The 25,093-nt window shown below is 37.2% G+C and overlaps 1 protein-coding gene across 1 annotated transcript in view; it reads right to left on the bottom strand.

Moving 5' to 3' along the window:
- LOC127680341 (selection and upkeep of intraepithelial T-cells protein 2-like) overlaps nucleotides 1-25,093 on the bottom strand; it is a 175,396-nt gene that overhangs the window by 101,166 nt on the left and 49,137 nt on the right. The window contains exons 7-8 of the mRNA XM_052175826.1: nucleotides 23,363-23,474; nucleotides 14,399-14,401 (exon numbers count right to left, since the gene is read on the bottom strand). Of these exons, the coding sequence (XP_052031786.1) occupies nucleotides 14,399-14,401; nucleotides 23,363-23,474 (115 nt within the window). The remainder of the gene's footprint in view (nucleotides 1-14,398; nucleotides 14,402-23,362; nucleotides 23,475-25,093) is intronic.

Below are 25,093 nucleotides of genomic sequence, written 5' to 3'. Positions count from 1 at the left end.
GCTGTCTCTTGGATCACAGGTATATTAACCCATTTACCTCCTGTTGTAAAAGATCCCTTCCCCATAAATTTATGTGTATATGTTTGAAATGAGACATTAACTTTCACATTTGACCATCTGGTCCCACACATTTAACTCATTGCACACTTAGTTTTACCCATGGTAAAGTTTTACTTTCTATGCACTGGTATAAACGTTTTAAAGTTGACATTCTATGTTCCAAGATTTTTATAAAATCATACATACATAAACTCCTATTTCCACCAAGCCTCCTATTTTAATACCTTTTTCTTGCTATTTTAATTTTGGCCTCTCACTAGTTTAACGGTTGAAAATTGACATATTTTCCTGTACTTCCAAATATTCCTGTTCTTTCTCCTGGAGTTTGTTGCACTGCATCTAGGAACATATTATCATATGGGCAATCCTAATAACTGCAATAGATTATATCTCTATTTTTCACAGACCATGGATTTTATTTTCTCTTGTGAAATCTTCACTAATCATACCTGGATAAATAGAGACACATGGATCTTCAACAGTCAAAAGAATTGCTTTGAACAGCAACATTTCTATATATGGGGGAAAAACATAAATTCAGTTAGTTTTGAGGGAAATAGAGTAAGATGATTGTCTATTGCTAAGTCTAAAGCAGCACTCCCTCCAGTGGCATACATTAGATTTTTGTTACTTCATTGAGGTATTTCTCCCTTTTTATGCATTCCTGGCTGAAAAGAGACAAATGTACCATTCTTTTTGGTTGTGTGAAAACTTAGGTGTACATTTCATTTTTGATGACAGGTATAGGCCTTGGGGATCTCTTTTGTTCCTATGTTCCTTGTTTCAATATTAATATTTGCATTATCACATGAACACATCTGGAAGAGTAGCTCTTCTTTATGATTTAAACCTAGGATACTCATTGCACTTAGAGATGCCTTATGCACAATTGTGTTTCAAATGACCAAATTTCTCACAATAAAAGCACCAAGCATTTTGAGAACAAAGACCTATAGTGGCTTATACACAATATCTTAGCAAATTATGGCCATATAATTGCATATCTGACCATATAAGCTTTAACTGAATCAGTAGACATTAAGACATCAGAGATTTCTAGATATAGGAAAACCTTGTATATTAGAAAGTTACATATTAGAACCACTTTCAATTGTATCCCTCTCAACTCTTCCAAGGGTAGTGCCTAGGATGTTCTAAGAACTTGTTTTTCAGAAGATATTCACATTTCCAAACACCAATGTCCCTATCAAAATCTGCCTTCCATCTGTTTCTCATATGATTTGGTTCACTGCAGAGACCAATATTAGTTTAAAAATCAGTGAAGTTTTCTCCAGAGATTGCTGAATCTTTGTAAATGAGTTAGAAATTTTCCTAGGACATGAATTTTCCCCTTATGATTTTAAAGTTGCAAAGCAACGTTGATTTTTCTATTTTAGCATGATCAAATTGTATCTGAATTTGTATATTCGAGTACTGCCCTCTTCTAGCAATTGCTCTCTATCTTCATTCCACTTGCTCTGATTCATGGTTCAGTATTCTCATCTTTGTCCCTTTGGCATGTTAATCATTACAAATGCAAACTGGCCTGTAGTACTGTTGTTATGTCCTCTGGACAATTGGTAAGCCTGGAGTTGTTTTTTGAGGATATATAGTAATATCTTCCCCTGGAGCATCCACCATTTTACCCTAAGTTTTACCAAGAGTTTACCTAATTTTTTCCTCTTGGATCACAGGAATATTAAAGATTTTAAAGTGGCCATTCTAATTTCCATGCTTCCTGTAAAATCATAGTTACATAAGCTCCAATTTCCACCAGGCCTCCCATTTCAATACCTTTTACTTGTGATTTTAATTTTAGAGGTTGATCATTAACTACTGAAAATTAACACATTTCCCTGTTCTGTCAAAGACTCCTGTTCTGTCTCCTGGAGCCGAGTTTCACTAGAGTTATGGATACACTAGCAGATGGCCAATCCTAAAATCTAAATTACATTGTATCTCTATTATTTAACAGACAAAGGACTCAATTTCTCTTATAAAAAATCTTCATTGATCATACCTGGATTCCCACTGTAATCTTCAATAATTCTGCCACCTATTTGCTCCAGCAACACTGCTCTACCTATGGGTAAAAGAGCATAAACTTAATTAATTATTTATTATATCCTTGCATTTTCTGGTGCAGTAGTAATATGGTTATCCATTACCAAATATAGAACATCTCTGCCTTCAGAAGCATGCATTAATTTTTACACTACTTCATTGAGGTATTTCTGCCTGCTTATTCCTTCCTGGATGACAAAAGCAAATGGCCTATACTTTTTACTGTGCAGTTACCAGCTTGATCCCCATTTCATTTACTAATGGCAGGAAAAGACTTTGTATATTTCTCTTGGACGTACACGTATTGTTCTAATGGTAACCTTTGCCTCATCCACTGAACCCAGAAAATTAAGCTTTCATTATGATTTGCACCTAGTACAACCATTGCCCTTAGAGATGCCTTGTTCACAATTGTGTTGCAAATGACAAAATATCCCACAGCAAATACATCAGGCAATTTGAAACTGGAAACTTATAGTGGATTGTTCATAATATCTTTCCATATGACCATGTTTCCTACAACTGAGTTACTAGAGTTGTAGCCATCAAGATCTCTAAGTATAGGATGGCCTTGAATATTATCATGATACATCTTAAAGTCAATATCAGTATTATCCTTCACAACTCCTCTATAGGTGGTGCCTGAGATTTTAGTGGTCTATGATCTTGATTTTCAGAAAATATTCACTCTTTCAAACACCAAAGTCCCTATCAAAACCTGTCTTTCATATGATTCTCATAAGACTTTTTTCACTACTGAGATCAATATTAATTTAAAATCAGCAAAGACTTCCCCAGATTTTTTTTATATTTGCAAGTGATATAGACATTTTTCTGACTTCAGAACTTTCCACCTAAGATCATAAAGTTACAAAGGAGCATTGTTCTTTTTATTTTGGCATGATCAAATTGAATCTGACTTGGATATCAGACTATTGCCATTCACCTAGCAGCTGCTTTCTGAATATTTTCATTCCACTTGTTCTGCTTCATGGTTTAATATACCCGGTTTCGTCTTTGCCATGTTAAAAACTGCAAGTGCCAACTGAAGGTTGCTACCAATCCTTCCTAGCCTAATTCTAGTTTGAGTAACCCAGTTATTTATAATTTCAAATAAAGGGACTCTAACCCATAGGAAACAATGTCCACTTTAAAAGTCCCAGAACTAGTATTCTATGGTATGCCATTTTATCTCATTATAACTTTGTTCTACACTCTCAATGGGCACATTTTATACAACTACTGCAAAAGATAATGGTGCTTTTGTAATCCCAGGATGATGCTCCTCTAACTCCGATGGCATGGTTGGTGTGAGTTTAACTCTCTTTTTGATAAGAGATGTTTTGTCAGATTTTCCTTCTTTGTTTTAAGTATCTCAATGCTACCAACTTATAGTACAGTTTCTTTTCCTGTTTCCTTCTGTAGGAAATATCTGTAAGCTAGCTCCTTTAACCAGTCTGAGTCTGAGACATTTTGCTCTTTCATTTCTGGTGCTCCTTACATCCCAAGTGATTCCAGTACCAAGGAAAGTCTCTCAAGTTACATAGGATATTCTGCCATGTTTTCAGAAAAGAGGGAACAGAGTAACCTCATTTCTCCTATTTTGACCATCTTTTACTTCTCGGACTCATCTATTTCCCACTGCAATCTTTCCAACTGTGCAGGCATTCTTTTATCCATTAAAAAAAAGAGTAGCTATTGTGAATGGGGTCATTTCCCTAATTTCTTTCTCGGTCTGCTTATCCTTTGAATATATAAAGGCTACTGATTTGCTTGCGTTGATTTTGTAGCCAGCCACTTTGCTGAAGTTGTTTATCAGCTGTAGGAGTTCTCTAGTAGAGTTTTTAGGGTCACTTAAGTATACGATCATATCATCTGCAAATAGTTTGACTTCTTCCTTTCCAATTTGTATCTATTTGACTTCCTTCTATGGTCTAATTGCTCTAGCTAGGACTTCAAGAACTATATTGAAAAGATATGGAGAGAGGGGGCAGCCTTGTCTAGTCCCTGATTTTAGTGGAATTGCTTCAAGTTTCTCTCCATTTAGTTTGATGTTGGCTACCGGTTTGCTGTATATTGCTTTTAATATGTTTAGATATGGGCCTTGAATTCCTGTCTTTTCCAAGACTTTTAGCATGAAAGGATGCTGAATTTTGTCAAATGCTTTTTCAGCATCTAATGAAATGATCATGTGGTTTTTTTCTTTGAGTTTGTTTATGTAGTGGATAGCATTTATGGATTTCCTTATAATGAACTATCCCTGCATCCCTGGGATGAAGCCTACTTGATCATGGTGGATGATCGTTTTGATGTGTTCTTGGATTCGGTGGGCAAGAATTTTATTTAGTATTTTTGCATCGATATTCATAAGGGAAATTGGCCTGAAATTCTCTTTCTTAGTTGGATCTTTGTGTGGTTTTGGTATCAGCATAAAGTATCTTGGGGTGACTCTAACCAAACAAGTGAAAGACCTATATGACAAGAACTTCAGATCTCTGAAGAAGGAAATTGAAGAAGATCTCAGAAAATGGAAAAACCTTCCATGCTCATGGATTGGCAGGATTAATATAGTTAAAATGGACATCTTTCCAAAGGCAATCTACAGATTCAATGCTATTCCCATAAAAATCCCAACCCAGTTCTTCATAGAGCTAGAAAGAGCAATTCTCAAATTCATCTGGAATAACAAAAAACCCAGGATAGCTAAAACTATTCTCAACAGTAAAAGAACTTCAGGGGGATTCAATATCCCAGACTTTAAACTCTACTACAGAGCAATAGTGATAAAAACTGCATGGTATTGGTACAATATCAGGCAAGCGGATCAATGGAATAGGATTGAAGACCCAGAAATGAACCAACACACCTATGGTCACTTGATCTTCGACAAAGGAGCTGAAAGAATCCAGTGGAAAAAAAGATAGTCTTTTCCACAAATGGTGCTGGTTCAATTGGAGGTCAGCATGCAGAAGAATGCGCACCGATCCATTCTTATCTCCTTGTACCAAGCTCAACTCGAAATGGATCAAGGACTGCCACATAAAACCTGACACACTGAAATTACTCGAAAAGAAACTGGGGAAGACCCTGGAGGACATGGGCACAGGGGAAAAGTTCCTGAATAGAACACCAAAGCTTATGCTCTAAGATCAAGAATTGACAAATGGGACCTCATAAAACTACAAAGTTTCTGTAAGGCAAAGGACACCGTCAAAAGGACAAAACGTCAACCAACAGACTGGGAAAGGATCTTCACCAACCCTAAATCCGACAGAGGGTTAATATCTAATATATACAAAGAACTCAAGAAAATAGAACCCAGAGAACCAAATAACCCCATTAAAAACTGGGGTACGGAGCTAAACAAAGAATTTTCACATGAAGAACTTCGGAGAGCTGAGAAACACACCTTAAGAAATGTTCAACATCATTAATCATTAGGGAAATGCAAATCAAAACAACCCTGAGACTTCACCTCACACCAGTCAGAATGGCTAAGGTCAAAACTCAGGAGACAGCAGGTGTTGGCGAGGATGTGGAGAAAGAGGAACGCTCCTCCACTGCTGGTGGGATTGCAAGACGGTGCAACCACTTTGGAAATCAGTCTGGCGGTTCCTCAGAAAACTGGGCATGTCACTTCCTGAGGACCCTGTTATACCACTACTGGGCATATATCCAGAGGATTCTTCAGCATGCAATAAGGACACATGCTCAACTATGTTCATAGCAGCCCTATTTATAGTAGCTAGAAGCTGGAAAGAACCTAGGTGTCCTTCAACGGAGGAATGGATACAAAAAAAATGTGTATATTTACACAATGAAGTACTATTCAGCCATTAGAAACAATGAATTCATGAAATTCTTAGACAAATGGATGGAGCTGGAGAACATCATACTAAGGGAGGTAACCCAGTCTCAAAAGATCAATCGTGGTATGCACTCACTGATAAGTGGATATTAGTCTAGAAACTTTGAATACCCAGGACATAATCCACAAATTAAGTGGTGTCCAAAAAGAATGGAGGAGTGGCCCCTGGTTCTGGAAAGACTCAGTGCAAGAGTATAGGGGAATTCCAGAACAGGGAAGTGGGAAGGGGTGGATGGAAGAATAGGGGACGCAAGAGGGCTTATGGGACTTGCGGGTAGTGGGGACCCAGAAAAGGGGAAATCATTTCAATGTAAATATAAAAAAACAGTATATATGAGAAGGAAACAAACAAACAAACATAAAACCAACCTCTTGGAGCAAAGCAGGAAATGTCCCAGCAATAGCAGACACAATAAATGCTTTCTAGTGTTTGGTAAGAAAAAATGAATCCTTTTTCCTAATAATTTCTATATAGCATGTGACATCAAATTTCCTGTTCTGCCTAGGTTCATATTTCTGGGCCTATTATAACTGTTCTTTGCTCCTTTCTTCTTTCTTCATTCTTCCAACCTCTCACTTTCAGCACCTTATTTATAGCTTGCCTTTTCTCCTTTGTTGGTTATTCTTTCTTTCAACAACCGCCACCTGTGCTCCATCATATCTGTCCCATAACGGTAGATAGAAGTAAAAAGTTAAAAATGGAGAGAAGATAGAACACAAAACTCTGAATTTATTTTCTTCTTGTTTCTTCTGTAAGTATGAATGCTAACAAACTGCAACCAAACCCTGAACAACAAATAACACACAACTAAAACCGAAACCAAAACTCAGAGCCCTAGAATTTAATTTATATGCCCACTGAAAAGTCTGCAAAATTGTAAGAGTCACACATTTGCAGAATCCATTGGCAGCTGATGAAATTGCTCCCCTGCTAGAGCATGGGGCAAATCATAATCAGTTACTGTTGTCTTTGTGAAGCAGCCCAACATTCACCACACTGGAGATAAAAGAAAAATATCATTCTTATCACATTTCTGTGTTTGTTAATGAAAGCCAAGTTTCAAAATTCTCAGTACACGGTAATAACCTTACAGACAAGTTCCATGAAATGTCTTTAGACCAGATGTTTTACATTGATTTTATAGACAGTAATGGGAATGAGAACCATGACATTTCTTTTTTGTGCGTGCTTCCAGATAATTTTAATTTTTCTTTGCTTAATAAGTGACTTGAGTTTTACATCATTCTTTAGACAGTAATGCCTCTTCTTCTTAAAGGAAATAACTAAACAACCCTGCCCACTTCATTTGGCTCTTATATCAATTTGATGAAGTTTTATGACAATTTCTCTACTTTGGAGACAGTAGACATCTATCTTTTTAAAGGCTGGTAATTAAATCCCTATGGTAAAACAAAATTGGCTTATTCTCAGGAGCTTGGTCATTTGTGATTTAATTCTTCACAGTGACCGCCCAAGAAAGATTTCCCTCTAAATCCTAGTAGCAGAATTACTCTATGGATAGAATCACAGGTGCTTTAAATCCACTGGGATGAGTGCTCCACAGCTGTTTATCAATGCAATAGTAGTCTCCATTGTATATTCTGGAATTATGAAACTAGTACATATCAAGAGAGTTTCCAGCTCTATCCTATGCTGGGTTTTGTTTTTCATATAATGTAGGCTAATGGTGCAGTCTTTAGGTTTTGGGCATTATCACCTAGTATAGGCATATCCAGCATCAGTAAAAATAGCTCAGCTCGTTTATGATGATTTAGGGCTTCGTTTGCCTCAAAGACATTCTATAGAGTTAATTTCCCCCATGGCATTGAGCACTTGGTCTAGTTTACTTTTGGTTTCTACCAATAATATTTAGTTTGTTTTACTTTCATATGTTGGCTTGCAAAAAATACAACTGTTGTTTCTATAGCTGCTCTTGCAAGTCTTTAACACATTAAGAGTTAGCTTTATGTCAGAAACCATCTAAAAAGATTGTGGGAAGTAAGCATGCTTTCTCAAGATGTCCCACCATTTTCCATGGCTGTGATGAGAATCCTCTGAGATTCAGGGTTCCATGAGACTTTGTCCCAGTATTACTACTTGTTGCTGATATACTTTTTCTGCCACTATTATATAAACTAATTATTCCTGGTCATCAGCCTTCTGTGCTGGGCAGAATTCCTGCAGATTCAATATGAATATGTTCTTAGTTGTGGTAATACATCAAGTTTGAATTCATAATCTCCTATAATGTTTTTATAGTACTGTTACATTGATGCTATAATCTTTGGCCTCCTATAGATGAAAATCTGCAAATATTGCTCTGACAACCTTTATGTGTCTCATGCTAATTGCATTAGCAAAATAAAATAGACTTCAAATAAATTAGTATCAAGAGCAACATTCTGTGTAGGTTAGAAATGAGGACACTATTTAGTCACTGAAGGAACTAAACTAAAACTGGGCATAGGGGCAGAAAATAAATGATGTAATAGTTTATCTATTCCCTGGGCATAAGGACAGTAAATAAATGATGTAAAAGTTTATCTATGCAAAACTTCAAAATAGAAGACACAAAGTAAAAGACACAAAATAGACAACTTCAAGAAAGAAGATGATTTACAAAATACTTTTAAGAAAAACATACTAACTTATTAAATAAAAATCATTACTTTAAACTCATAATGGAATTATGGGTCTAGAAAATAGGTTATAAAAGTTGTCAGATTGTAGCCTAAATGGAAAGCGAAGTATACAATTCTCTTACAACTTAAGTCTTGTAGACCTATGAAATGAAGTATTGCTTCATAATTACCATGAATTCATTTAATATAAAATAATTTTAAAATTATGTTATTAACTATCATAACTAGATGTAAAAATGAAGAGCATAAATTAATTTGAGATTTAGCCTTATCTCCTTCATCCAGAATTCATCCCTCATCTCTCTCTCTCTCTCTCTCTCTCTCTCTCTCTCTCTCTCTCTCTCTTCTTTCTTACTTTTTCTTTTCTACTGGATTTTGAATTATTAATGAAATCTGAGCATCTAGTCTGGCCAATGATATTCGCAGAGTCAAAGAGAAAAGAAGACAAGTAACTAATTTTCTTTTCTGATCCCCATGCCCACTCTGGCCCTGTGGATAGGAAGCTAACAAGTCCCCATCCTTCTCTTTCAGCTTTACTTACAGGACTTACAAAACACAAAAATAAATTAACAAAAAATGAGCACACCTCTGCCTTCTACCAATACAAGCCTTAACACACACACACACACACACACACACACACACACACATACAAACACATACACACACATGGGAAACTGCTAGAATAAATGGCCAACTACCATGAAGGGAAAGAACAGGCTCCTTCCCCTCCACTTGGGTGAAAAGAGCCCATTGCAAAACAAAATAAAAGAAATATGTCTTCTAGAATACATATAAACCACACCTAATCCTTTAACTCCAAAATGTTCATGCCTCTTTGTTTAAATGTTTGTTCTTCTCAGTAACAAGAACACCTAAAACAATGTTTGTGCATTTTAACCTAAAAATATTCATATCTCCTTGTTTAGGTATTTATTTTCCTTTCTAACAGAAAGAACTGAAATTATGTTCATGTTTTTAACCCAAAATTATTCTAAACTCTTCAATTTATATAAAATTTCTTTTAAGCTTCAAAAATGTATTTAATCTACCCTCTCATATCAAACCAAATTACTAAACATATTTAATCCTTAATTAATAAAATTATTATCCCCTTAATCAGTTTCCTATTACAAAAAAGTTGTTACTACCCATCCTGGATACATATTTACTATAATATTTTCTCTCTCTCTCTCTGACATTTAATACAGATAATTTTCTACCTCTTCCTTATGTTTTCCTTAGTACACCACAGATAAGTCTCTATTTAAAAGATTCTTTCCATGACCAAAATTTCTGAAATACCCTTTTGTTTTTCTATAACTATAACAATTGACCACTGCTGTGCTCCCAATTCAGCTATTACAGGCTTCATTATACATAATCTCCCTGTACAGACATCCTGCTACTGTGGTTTTGCTTCCCTATAATGCTTATTCCACAGGTTTAGATCTATAAAAGAAAAAAAAAAGATAGCACTGGTACCACAGGCCACACAGATACTGACTCCCCATCTCCTTGTACATGCTAGGGGCCACAAAGCTGCCTTTGTTGAAGCACTTCATCTGACTAAAGACTTTTAAGAAGAGAAGATGCTGATACTCACAGATGACAGGCTTGATACCTTCCAATGACAGATAAACTCTTACCAGAGGCTAATGGCTACGAAACTTGGGAAAACGTACATGAGAATAAGAAAAATGTTATGTCTATATAGATAAATCAAACATTTGAAACCATTCTTAATACCTCACAAAATCTGTACAAGCTCACTCTCGATTTCAGCCCACTAAACAGTTAATTGGTTCAATAGTCCTTTGTCTTCATAGCCTCTGTCCTTCATTACCTCTCTGAATCATGTTCTGATTTTGATATTTATTTTAGTATTCACTTGCTACCTACTCAAAATTTTACTAGAAATATCATAAGTGACAGTCACTCCAATGACACTTGCCCTTTAAAAGAAAAGAAAAAAGGGGGAGTTATATGTCAAGTGGAACTGTGTCATCAGACAAACACTGGGAAGGCTGAGTGGATTCACAAACCCTTTAATTCTCATATCTAATGACAGTAAGCTTTTTATCTATTCTGCCCTGCTTCCTATACTGGAGCATATGACCTCAACACCCAACATGTGGTTTGTGATAACTACTAATGTAGCATACAGCACAGAGTTCTACATGCTACTGAGGTATCTAGATAGGCTGACCAACCCAGAGGGTTTAGGCAATAAGTTTTCCTCCTAGGACATAACTTCCTGGGAAAGGTATTTAACATCTGGTCTACCCTGAGTAAGTTGTATACCCAATTTTATATGATAAATAAACAATGTAGAGAAGTTAGGTTCATCTTTCTCATCAAGAACACATCAGCACTACCTATGTCTTCCAAAGAAGAGCCCTCTGTGCTTTGGACACCCATCCCTGCGCTAAGCTGAATACTCTACCCCTACCCTGGGATCATTGCAGGTCTGAAGGAAACTTATCCTGACTCCTTATGGTACCCATTCTCTTCACCAGGGTACTCATGAGAAACCAAACTTCTATGCAAGTTGACTTTGGTAAACAAAAGTCTTTCTTTGGAATGGCTCACGTGTAGTAAGAGGTTACTCTCTTGAGCATGGATGATTAAAATATAGATAGCTATATTGCTGAACATTTCTCTGTAGCATTGGTATTGACATATACACGTTATATCATAAAACTCCCTCATAAACTTGAATGAGAATCACAATTGGTAAAATGACTGCAACTTGATTAATGTAAAGGCAAGACTAGATTTTAAAAACAGCATAGTCAGAAACTTTACTTGAATAAGCTGAGAATGTAGGATAAAAAAATGTATAAAGAAATTCAGAAACTTTCATTTCCAACTGCTTAGATGATGACCATACTGCTTCCATTTGAGGTAATCTAGAGAAAGTAGATGGGCTCTTGTGAGAGAGAATGATTTAAAGACTATACATGAGTTTAAAGTTTTTAATTTTCATTGGCAAACATTCATCACATATAGTGATAAATTTTGTATAGATTTATTCACAGAGACATATCACAATCATTTGCCCTATTGTGCTCTCTCTGGTAATGCCATCTCTTCCAGTTCCCTTTACCTCCCACACAATCGTGTTTTTAAATTTATATTATGCATATATAAATAGGCTCTCATATCTATGTAAACTCTCCAAACCACAAAGTGTAATATCATGAAATCTGTAGTCTGAGTTACATCAACTCAGTTATACCAATTAATAAAAATGTTAATTTTCTATTGCATTCACTTTATGCACTACAAATGGCAATTCTATTATTTATAACTGAATTAAACTCTACCATGCATGTATACTATATTCTCAGGTATTCTTATCTACTTATCTCTTGACAGTCATCAAATACTCTCCTGATTGCATTAGCTTTTTAAGAACTCAATCTAAATAACAATGCAAGTCATACAGATCTATCAAACACTTTTTGTAGTAGGATCTTGTGATGGTGTTTGTATTCTAATGTTAATACTGGTTCCTCAAGAGGGGTTACACTCAATGATCAGAAGACAAATGTATTCAGGTGGTGCCACAGGAACCTTCTCCTCATTTTAACTAGTCAAAAACTGGCTAGAGCCTGTGATTGTTTAGTGGAGGAGAAAGGTGGGACTAGAGGCTTCAATGTGGAGGGGAGGTAGAGGAAGGAAAAGATAGAAGGAGGAAGAAACTGAGACAAGCTACAGTCCCTGGGAGGAAGTATAAGTGGCAATTGGCTTTGGAATTTATTTGTATAGTCCTAGATATGCCCAATCTAGCCATATGGCTTATAATTGAAATATATTGATTTTGTGGCTTTTATATTGGCTTATTAGGGTTCAAATCCTCTACAATACATTGGTGCACTTTTATGTTTAGAACCAATCCTGAGGTAAAAGAACCTCTCCAATATAAACAACTGGTGTTATTCTCTAAAGCTGTAGCAGTGTAGAAATTAAACATAAAGGGGGTCTAAGGGGTCTACAAAAAGATAACTGAGAAGATAACTTGGAGCCCTCTGCAAGATCCAAGCAAGTCTTGGAAACCAGAGACAGCATCAAAGCCCTAAGGTAAGAAATAAGGTAATATCAATCCCACAACACAGTTGGAGTTCCCTGAGACTCAGAGGTGGACCAAGGATCCTGAGAACATGGCTACCTGAGATGAAGCCTTCTCAGCTGAAGATCAGTAACAGAAAAAAATGGCAGCTGACATCCCGAAGCATTCTAGAGGCATAGCTATCTTATGCATGTGGGAAATAAAAGGGGGAGGAGAGTGTGCGTGCTATGCTGGCAGGTCCCACATATGAGAGCTCTGGCATGCAGAGCCTGAGGGAATAGGGAAACTGGCAGGACAAAACACACCAAGCTGTGATAAAGAGTGTGGGTGGGGATGGGGGTAGGGAGGTGGGGGCCGGGGAGGGCGTTGGCCCAGAAAGGCAGGGAGCTGCAAGGCTAGCAGAAATTATTTTGCCTGGCAGGCGGGGCCATTTGCATGGCCCCACTACCTGTTAAGGGTGAAGCTGCTTAACTGCAAGGTGGCTCTGCAGGCTGAGAGGAGGCTGGCTTAGATCCTGTCCCATTGTGGCTAGAGACACTGAGGCTTGCTCTGTGCTTTTATGCGGCAGAGTAATAAAAGAGACAGTTCATAGTTTTATGCTTTATCCATTCCAGGAGCCATTCTCACAGAGAGCTCAAAACCCCCTCCTCTCAGCCATTTCTAGCATGCTTTCTCTAGGCTGCTTTTAGAAGGAAATGTTCTAATTTAAAGATTAGCCAAGGAAGCTAGATGGTCAGTACACACAGAGCTCACCTGAGTGGTCTCAAACAAACTAAGCTCACGTGTGGTTAAATTACCATAGCATCTCCTTTCCACCTCACTTCCTCATGATCGAAATATGATGCCAAGTTCCTACTGCACCTGCCAAATCTTCCCTGAGATTCTGAGAGACAATTCTGAGAAACTGCTCCTGAGAAATACCAGCCCCCTGAGATTGTTCCCCGAATACAATAACTTTCCCCCTTCACCCATCTCCACACCTGCTTGCCTGCCTTTATAATGCCTTGTGTAAAAATTAAAATTTGACAGCTTGATCAGAATCAGACTTTCTGTCCATCTCTCGTGTCTCTTGTCTCTTGCCCTTCCCTAGGTAGTTCCGGGGATCCTGTTGACTGTCCTGCAGGTCAGACATATCATTAAAAAAATAGAAAAAGAAAAGGAAAAGAGAGAAAGAGAAGATAGATGAGGGACAGCCATGACTATGTGGAAGAGAAAGAAGAAAGAGGGGGGAATAAGGGAGTGGGATAAAAGGGATAAAAGAGAGAGCTAGCAGGGGCAGGAAGCCTTTATTTATATTAAGCTGAGTTATCTGGCAACAGCAACCGAGGGGCAGGGAAAGCCTAGATGTAGCCAGGTGACTGCAGAGGTTGAGTCCAGCCAGAACCCTAGGGCATGGGGCAAGGCACATGTGACTGATGGCCACAGGATTATGGAGTCAAGTCTTAGGAGTGGCCTTGCCCAACCAAGCTACACACATCAAGGTCCCACATATCTGAACTTTTCATCTCTCCTCCTGCCATCCCCCAAACCTCCCACCTCACTCCAGCCAGTCTTACTATGCTTGTTTTTCTGTATCACCCATGTCTCAACAGGGCCCAAGACAGCCAGACCTATTCTTCTGATGGCTTGCACCTGAGGCTACCTAAGATTAATGCATAGGCTGTCTGAGACTATTGTACATAGGCTACCAGCTTCAAAGTAAACAAAAGACAGATGCACAGAAATCTCAGGTCTTTCTATAGTCAGCTCCTCTCAGTAAATAAAAAATGTGGACACAGAAAATGTGGTACATTTATTTACATAATGGAGTACTACTCAGCTAGTCAAACCAATGACTTCATGAAATTTACAGGCAAATGGATGGAATTAGAAAATATCATGCTGAGTGAAGTAATACAGACACAAAAGAACACATATGGTATGTACTCACAGATAAGTAGATATTAGCCCCAAAGCTCAGAATACCAAGGATACAACTCACAGACCACATGAAGCTTAATAAGAAGGAAGGCGAAAGTGTGGATGTTTCAATCCTATTTAGAAGGGGGAACAAAATAATCCTGGGAGGTTAAGGAAGAGAAAGAGGAGGGGAAGGGGAAAAGAAGAGGATCCGGATCAGGTGTGGGAAGTGACAGGAGAGTACAGATGGTCAGAAAAAAATAAATAGAAATATGCAGCACTGGGGGTAGGGAATGGAGTGTAGCCACTGGAAAATCCCAGATGCCAGGATAGCAAGGGGTTCCTAGGACCCAACCAGGATGACCTTAGCCTAAATACCCAACAAAGCATAAATAGAACCTGGAGAGACTATCTCCAGTGGATAGGCACAGCCCCCAGTTGATGGATTGGGTCACTCACCCCTCTCAAAATTTTAAACCAGAATTGTTCCTGTTTAAAGAAGATACATTGATGAAAAAAGCCATTTGGTGCTGGGCTTTTTTTTTCTGATAGGAGGATTTTAATGACTTCTATTTCCTTAGGGGATATGGGCCTATTTAAATAATTTACCTGCTCTTGATTTAACTTTGGTTCATGGTATCTGTTTAGAAAATCATCCAGTTTATCTAGATTTTCCAGGGTTTTTTTTCCTGGTTTTTGTTTTGTTTTGTTTTGCTTTTAGTATAAGCTTTTGTAGTGGGACCTGATGATTTTTTTTAATTCCCCCTGTTTCTGTTGCTTTGTCTCCCTTTTCATTTCTGATTTTATTAATTTGAATACCGAAAAAAAGTGTTTTATTTACACAATGGAATATTGTTAAGATATTGAGGATGAGGATATCATGAATTTGCTGGCAAATGGTTGGACCTAGAAAATATCATCCTGATTGAGGTAAATGAGACACAAAATAACAGATATGGTATGTCCTCACTAATAATTGGATATTAGCCAAAAATATACAGAATTCACAAAATACAATCCACAGAACTCAAGAAGTTTAATAATCTGAAAATCCCAAATGAGCATGCTTCAATTCCACTTTGGGGTGAAAAGAAAGTGATCATGGGGATGAGTAGAGTGAAGGAGGAACTTGGGTGAAAGTAGAAAGGGGAAGGTTAAGTGGGAGCATAGTAATTTTTTTGAGGGGGGATAGAAGTAAACTCCTGACGGCCAACAGAAAGAACTGAAACAGTATACCTCCAAAGTGGGAGATGGGGGGGCATCTCTAGAAAGTGCTAGAGACCTGGGAGGTGAGAAACTCTCAGGGCTCAAAGGGGGGATTGTAGCTGAACTGTCCAACAATGAGGATACGACACTTGTACTATCTACCTCTGTTAGAAAGATAAGGCATCAAGTGGAGTGATTGGGTTTGCTATCCCACAATCAAAAACTTTGATCCCAAATTTCTCTTGTCTAAAAATAACTGTAGGGACCAAAAAGAAAAAGAGATGGAAGCAAAGGTGGTCCAGTAATTGGCCAAAATTATTATCTAGCTTATGGAGGTGCTCCAAGGCCTGATACTATTACTGATGCTATGGTATGCTTATAGACAAGAGCCTAGCATGGCTGCCCTCCTAGAGGCTCAACAAGCAGCTGAATGAGACAAATACAGATACTTACACCCAACAAATGGACTTGTATCTGGGACCCCTGTTGTTGAATTAGGAAAAGGCTGAAAAAAATTGTGGAGGAGGGCTCTTGGTCATAACGCTGTGACCATCAGTCACATAGGGCAATGCCTGCCCCAAGCCCTTGGTACTCCACCCCCACAATTACCTGGTTACATTCAGGTATGCCCTATCCCACAGTTACCTGTCAATATCCAGGCAGCCGGACCCACTATAAAAGGATGCTTGGCCCTTCCTCTCTCTTTCTTTTGCTCTTTCTCTTGCCCTCTTCTCTTGCCTTCTCTTTTCTTTTCTTCTCTTCTCTTCTCTCTCTCTCTCTCTGTCTCTCTATCTCTCTTAACTTTCTCTTTCCCCATTCCCTTCCCCTCTTTCCACGTGGTCATGGCTGGCTTTTACCCCTCTATCTCCCCTCTCTCACTCTGCTCTTCTACAATAAAGCTGAAAACCTATGGGCTGTGTCCTTTCATTTAAGCACACTGTGTTGGAGCAATGGAACAGGCCTCTTAGCATTTCCAGCTGACAGATCAGACCAAGGACTCTCACTGCAACTCCCAACAACCTCCCCCCAGGCTGTGTCTCCTTCACAGGTACCCAACCCACAGAGGGCAACTCTATAGGAACACCAGCAGTCTCAACTAACCTGGATCCCTGAGCTCTCTCAGACACTGAGCCATAAACCAGGCAGCATATAGTAGCTGGTATGAGGCCCTGACACATATACAGCAGAGAAATGCTTGGCCTGCACTTGGTGTCAGAAGATAAACCTAACCCTAGAGAGAATTGATACCCCAAAGATTGGGAAGTGGTGTCAGGCTGGGGTAGGGTTGGAGGTGTGGCTGTCGTTGGTGTGGATACCTTCTTAGAGACAGAAGGGAGGAGGAATGGGATGAAGAATTGTTCTAGGGAAGACTGGGAGGGGCATAACCACTAGAGTGAAAAAAGACTAAAGATAATAATAATAATAATAATAGTAATAGTAATAGTAATAAGCAATAGAAAAACAAAGAACTATAATTTGTTTTCTACCTCCTCATTTCCAAATTAATAAAAAAAGGGAGGAAATGTACAGAGCCATATTTGGGAGTCATACCAGGGTAGGAACTTGACATTGGCCAAGGACAATTCCTGGCTTCAGGCAGGAATCTCACATTAGGACATAATAGGGAAGTAGGTTAAGGCAGGAATTTTTATCCTAGGGTGGAGAAGCTCAGTGAAGGTTAAGCTCATTGTTCCTCCAGATCTAGGAATTCCTGAATTAAGCAGGTGACCCACCCAGCTGCCTGAGCAGTTGAGACAAGGACCTCCAAGAGAAGCTAGATAACTTCCACCAGAACTCAGCCCAGGGTCTGGGGGGAAGGGTTTGCCCACACTGTTAAAACGTCTGACTGACATTAAAATTTTGGCCTTGATCAGTGAAACATTGTCCTGGCCCTTCTTTCTTTTCGCCCCTTCCCCATCCATCCCTCAGCTTCTGTTCCAGCAACCCAGTTCGTAATAGCTGCAGGCAGCTATGGAATACAACAAACTTGATAAAAATAAAAACAAATACATGCAGAAAGATGAGAAACACAACAAATCCCTTTGGGTTTTAGGTGATGTTATTTTGCACTTTTTGAAAGGGATGGATTTAAAGGAAATTAACACCTCTCCAGTCATCATTACTAAAATATTAAATTTCATTCATATCATAATAAGCATCTTGATTTACCATGTCTCCTCAAAAAAACAGGGCCCTAGGAAAGATTTGCAAGCCATAGAAAATATGTTGAAAGGTTTTATAAAACAGAGTGACACTATAGGGGAAAATACATAAAATTATAAATCCGAGGGTGGAGAATGTTTAGTCAGGTAATAGTCTTAATGGAAAGACATATAAACATTTCTGCTGTAACTTCTTAAGCCTTTCTCAAACTATAGAATGAAGTATTGCATTACTTTTTCTATGTAATTATAGAATGTAAAAATTCTTAAAAATCTATGGGATCAATAATCCTGATGAGGGTTAAAACCTAAAACCAAGGAAAATTAGTGATTTAGACTCATGTGCCTCATCCACTATGCATGTATCTATAACTTTCTTCCTTCTTTCCACTTTCTTTCCTGCCTTTTCCCTTCCTTCCTTTCTTCTCACCAGCCTGCCCACCCACCCACCTGTCTGCCACCCTCCCTCTACTCCCTTCTTTCTTTCCTTCCTCTTTCCTTCCTTCTTTCCTTTCTTTCCTTTTCTCCTTCCTTTCCTGTCTTCTTTCATTCCTTTATTTCTTCCTATCTTTCGTTCTTTCCTGTATTCTTTCTACCTGTATTATGAAGACTTAACTCTGAGCCTCTCACCAGGCAGGTAAACATAGGTTCCCAAACTCAAAGGAAAAAGAAACCTTTAAATAAGTTTCTTTACCCCTGCATCTAACAGGAGCTAATTGCTAAATTCAGAAGCTTTTAACCCATACATAGTAAGAGAGGGTAATTTTCTAGAAGTCATCACTTTTTAGCCCTGATCTCCAATACCATGCCCTTTCGCTGCCCACCTTAGTTTACCTGTCAAGTCAAAGCTGGTCTTTGACAGCCTTACACAGTAAAATATTTTTTAAAGAGGTCGGGGAGGATCTTGTAATACTCACTACTGTCCAGTTTAAAAAAAAAGTCAGTTGGTGCTGAAGGACTAAAAGAACACTTAGTGAGAAGCAATCAAGGATGTATACTGCATTTAAGATGGCAGCATCTGTATCAATTGTTAAATTATAAAAAGCAAAGATGCTTTTTATGCATCAACATGAGAGACAAGTCACACATCAATCATATTCAATATGTTATCTGGCCTCCACATTCTATGGCACTGCTTTTTCACTGATAGTGCAGACATTGCTAAATTTAACAATCCACAGGCTGTACAATTTTATGCTGCTTACGCTGACAACAGCCTATGGAGAAGCAAAGTGGTTGTAGTCTGTTGAGCCTAAAGCACTTGTCCTAACATTCTCGAAGCCACAGGTTCTTTCTTCATCATCTGTATCTGATTATTGAAAGATGATGGATAAAATCTTCAATCATGGTATGCACTCACTGATAAGTGGATATTAGCCTAGAAACTTTGAATACCCAAGACATAATCCACATATTAAATGATGTCCAAAAAGAATGGAGGAGTGGCCCCTTCTTCTGAAAAGACTCAGTGCAAGAGTATAGGGGAATTCCAGAACAGGGTAGTGGGAAGGGGTAGATAGAGGAACAGGGGGAGGGAAGAGGGCTTATGGGACTTGCGGGAAGTGGGGACCCAGAAAAGGGGAAATCATTTGAAATGTAAAAAAAAATCAATAAAAAAAGAAAAGAAAAAAAATGTCCTGAACAGAAAAAAAAAAAAGAAGAAGAAGAAAAACTTCACTGGTGCTGTCCCTATTTGCTTGGAATAAATGTCCAGCAATATTCTGGGAAGCAATTACTGACCTTCACCTTGAAAAGCTCAATAATTTCCCTATGCAGTTTTATCAATTATACTTTCCATGTACTTTTTCTCAGGCTTTATAGCCTCCCATAAGCTCACTGTTGCATAGCATTTGTTAGATCTGAAAATTTCCCTCTCATTCCAGCTGTTACATTGATCTTTGGGTGATCTTATTAGACACTTATGGCTGCTTTGTCCTCTGTATATTCCATCTTGACATCAACATTTTAAGAACCCAATCTAAATAACAATGTAAGTGATTCATATCTGTCAAAGCCTTTTCTACCTCTCATAGATCACATTCAACTATGGGGTTAAACAAAACTAATGAAGTTCCAAGAAAGAGTCAAATTACCTTTATATTTAAGTTTGTGTAAACAGTTTATAACCAGCACTGTAACCTAGGCACTGATCACCTCCTCCTATAACAAAATTGCTTGGTCATCTCTATGCAAAATTATGGGATTCTTGGCTGGAGAGAGTTAAGTGTCCCCACTGTCTCCTGTAAGTTAGACCTTTCAGACTGTTATCCATGTACTGTCTCAGGTTATGTAGAATGGTTAGTTATATTACCATTTCTCCAGTTCTGTGGTACCCATATTGTTCAATGTGTTCCTATGTCCCACAGCCTTGAAAGCCATGTTCTGAGAAATTCAACTTTTGTAGTACAAGTGTAATTGTGTCATTTCAGAAAAAATGAAGTTTGAGCTGACTCTGAAACACTGGCAAATCTAATATCTGAGAACAATAAACATTTTATATACTTCTGACTGATTTTGTCCTGAAGCATATACCCACAATACCTCACATGAAGATCATGATAAATAATCCTGTAACATTAAGCAGAGAATTTCTTATGCTAATGAGTTATCTAGATGGTCTGACCCCACGGGTTTAGCCAATAAGTTTCCCTTCCAGGACATTCCTTCCTGCAAATCGTATTTAATCACTTCTCCACCCAGAGTAAGATGTATACATGATTTTTCATGATAAATAAACAGTTTGGACAAGCAAGGCCAGTCTCTCTCATCAACAACAGCCCTGGTAGAAAGCCTTTGTCATACAGAGCCATGCCACCTAAGTCTCCTGCAGAAGGCTCCCCTATGCTCCACTTACTGTGAGCTAAGTCAGATTTTCTACCTCCTTTGTGCTGGCAATAGATAGTTAACCATGCATTTTAGGTGCATCTCCATATATATATAACAGTACCCATTTACCAATGAGGTATTCCATCTGATGATATGTGAAGAAAGATTTCTACATTCAGAGTAAATTTTGCAAAGAAGGCCCTACTTTGAGATATCTCAGTACTCATTGATGATTTATAACTCTTCTCAGTAAGCATGCAACTGTCATTACAAAAACAAGCTTTTGATTCTATATCACACAGAAAAATAGATATTGAGTTTTGTCCAAACAGATCGCTTACCTTTAGATTGATCAGGGTTACATTGCCTATGGTTAAGGGTAGGTGATGATTCCTTCAGAAATATTCCTAGATAAAGAAAAGAAAATTTACTCATTTCCTCAGGGTACACATGAGAGACCAAAGATTCCATGTCAGTTGACATTGGTGGACAAAAGAATTTATTTGCCATTGTTCACATGATTATGTTTAAGAGGTTACTGACTTGAGCCTGAATGATTAAAATATAGATAGCTATAGTGCTGAATATTTCCCTGCAGCATGGTGTTAACTATACAGGTTACATATTGTATCTCCTTCATAAACTTGGAAGGGAATCACCAATTTTAAAGTGGTGTCAACCTGATTAATATAAAGGCTATACCAGTTTTTTAAAAAATCATTGTCAGAAGTTCTACCAGCAAATGAAGATAATATAGGATGAAAATAGCTGATATTTCGAAACATTCATTCACAATTTCTTAGCTTATGCCAATTCTGCCTCCATTGGAGGGCATCTAGAGGGCTTAAATGTACTCTTGCAAGACAGAAAAATGGCAAAAAAATACATTAATTTAATTATTTTAATTGTTTGGAACATATTCATCACAAATAGCAATGACAATTTTAAAATAATTTAACTGAGACATATCACATCTATTGCCTTATCATGCCTCTGTTCTGTAATATCTTTGGTCTTGCTCTCCATTCGGGTTCTTTTTACTTCCCAAACAATCTTCCTTTTATATTAACATCACATATATTTAAAAATTTCTCATATCTATGTAAACTCTAAAGTCGCCAAAGAGAAAATTTGCAATATCTGCATTTCTGAGTTATATCAGGTAAAATATTAATTTTCTGTTGCATTCACTTTATGCCTTACAAAAGGCAATTTTATTATTTAGAGGTCAATTAAAATCTGTCCTGCATGCATTTCATATTTTCATATATTCCTATCTAGATATCTGTTCATAGACATCAAATACTATCCCATGCATGGCCACTTTGAATAGAGGTACTATACACCAATCTTTCACCTCTAGCATGGAAAAATGCACTGTTTCCTTAAACATTTTCTCTAAAATATCTTTGTGAGAAGCAACCAACAAAATATCATCTGGGTAATAATAAATAAAGTATTGAGGAATTTGTCTACAAATTATTTCTAGCTGTTATTGCACTAAATATTGACATAGTGTCAGACAATTTAACATTCTCAGTGGAAGAACTTTCCATTGGTTTCATCTTAAAGGCTCAACATTGCTATAGGCAGGTACAATGAAAGCAAACTTTCCCTATAATGCTCATGCAAGGGGATAGTAAAATATTAGTCTGTTAAATCAATTCGATTAGTCATAGGCCATGACTTAGTAAATAAGAAGTTAAAGGTATTCCCTGATGGCAGTGAACACATTGATTAAATTATTCTAGTGCCAGTACTGAAAACTTGTTAGCATTCTCGATTTTCCCTATTTCTTTTTCATAACAAATGCAGGGGATGTCCATGTGTTGGTAGACTCCTCTATATTTTTATCTTCTACCTGCTCTAGTACCAGATGATCGAGCTCCTCTCATATTTCCTCAGTCATGGGTCATTGATCTTCCCACATATGATTGTGAGGTAACCATTTTCAGGGTAGACTATTGACATTTTATCAGGGGCTTCTCCTATAAATTTGGAAACACAGTTCCTGTTATGTCCTGTGTTTAGAGAATTAGCAAAATCTGAGGTTTTCTGATTGACAATGCACATATTGCATATTTTTAAAGGTAGGTGATGATTCCTTTGCAAATACTCCTAGGTTGACAAAAGAAAACATATTCTCTTCACCTAGGCTCCCAAGATTACAGAAGAGTCCATGTAAGTCTACATAAGTAATCTAATGGATTTATTTGGGATTGTTTACATGATTATGGTTTAAAAAGTACTTATCTGTACCTAGATTATTCAAAGATTGATAGCTGTATTTCTGAAAGATTTACTAGAGCATGGATGACTACATACGTAACTTGGATGGCAATCGCCACACATAAATGTTGTATGAAATTTATTACCATAAAGGCAGCGCCGTTTTTTTTTTAAGAGCATTGTGAGAAGTTGCATGAGCAATCACAGCCTATAAATAACATGTGGATCAGGAGTTTAAGACTTCCTGTCAAAACTGACTTGTAAAACTTGAGTTGATAGCTTTAACTATTTATTTTTATCCTACTTAAGTCCCCCAGCACTTAAACCGACTTACCGTGTATTACATGTTCTTTAACACAGTATGTCATGTGGAAGGCAATCAGCACAAATGGCAATGTACTCAGAATCATTATCCAAAGAGTTTTCCATGAAAACAGTTCACCTAAAAGAGTGAATCACAAATCTTACCACTGAGAAACCTTGGAATGGGCAATATCTAGTTAGAAATGCTGGGCTTATCTGATGCATGCTACTATTTAAGAGACTACCACATGGAATATTGGGCATAGGCAAGTATGGTGAGGTAGAGATAGTGAGTTGGGCTAAGAACAGGACATGACCTGAGTAGAAATAAAGCAGGAAGAATTTATAGTCAGGCTGCTATAAGGGTATGTAGAGGTGACCTTCCTCACTTCTTCCCATCCATCCTGTCTCTAAAGATTACTTGGTAAGAGGAATAGGCTTTTATTCATTTGGAGATTATTAAGATCAAAATTTTCCCTAATGCTCAGATGTAGGCTTCCAAAATTTAGTATAAAGTCAGTCCCATTTAGTGCTGTAATACTCATGCCTGAAATAGCATGATACATGCACTTCTCACTTTAATGTACTGAATGTTGGGATACTGCTCCTGCATATAACTAGACATTTAAGTATGTGTAATGTTTCCTTTTCTGTTACTTATATGAATTTTCATATCTTTATTTCTAGGTAAAAATTCTACAATGTTTAAAAAATTTCATTAAGTCTAGCAGTATGCTGATTTAGAGACCACCTTGAATTCTCCTACATCATTTTGAGTATTTCTTGATATTATATTTTGAGTTGTTTCTTGTGGAATAAACCTGTATTTAGCTCTTACTTTCTTACATGAAATTCACAAGAATTAGTTCCTTTCCCAGATAAATTATCATGTTTTGTAACACAATGAGCTCAAAATGGAATTTTACCAATTGACTAGCCAGTAGCAAATTTTTACATAATTAAATGTGACCAAGACCTTTTCTTGTCATCCACCTTCATTCTTCATTCTGTTCAATGAATGCAAAATATGGTTCAATCTCATATTTCCTAAAGTACAACACAATTCTGAATTTTGTGTTAATTAAAATTACTTTAAAACATGCTTTTAGAATTCACAAATGCTTAAAGATATTTCTGTCATTAAAATATACCTTTTGTTATTCAGTAAAGGTACTAATAAAGTAAAATATTTCACTTTTTCCTTATTCATATAAACATATTCAAGGACTATAAATTATATATACATAGGTGAATATATACACACATACCTGTACAAACATATCTTTCTACTAAATCAGTAGACTTAGTATTTTTAATAGTCTCTTCCAGATAGTAAATAGCTATTTCATGGATGGAAATCAAATGAATGTTTACAACCAATTTTGTTTGCTTGTTTCATTTAATCCAAACATCAAGTATTGTTTCACTAATGATAACATGGTATCTAATGTTTAAATCAATCAGGTGGGTTAGGGAATAAAACCACCAAGGATTTATTTTTACCAATGGACACAGATATAAGAAAATATCATAATCCTACAATTACATAAGAGATTTTTTAAAAAATACTAATAAAAAATAAGTAGAGTTAAAATGGTAAAGAAACAGGATCTCCCTGATGCTTGGAGACAGGCAGGTTATATACTTCAGGTTGGCTATAGAAGTTAATACTTGCTAGGTTGTAAGATTTGAATATGGAATTAAAGTGCTGGAAGGGGAAACTGTTAGATAAAAAAAAATCTTTTTTTTTTGTTTGTT

The sequence above is a fragment of the Apodemus sylvaticus genome, chromosome 3 (assembly GCF_947179515.1).
Source record: "Apodemus sylvaticus chromosome 3, mApoSyl1.1, whole genome shotgun sequence".
Taxonomy (NCBI): domain Eukaryota; kingdom Metazoa; phylum Chordata; class Mammalia; order Rodentia; family Muridae; genus Apodemus; species Apodemus sylvaticus.
The sequence above is the reverse complement of the archived record's forward strand: the minus strand, read 5'-3'. Positions and strand labels throughout refer to the sequence as shown.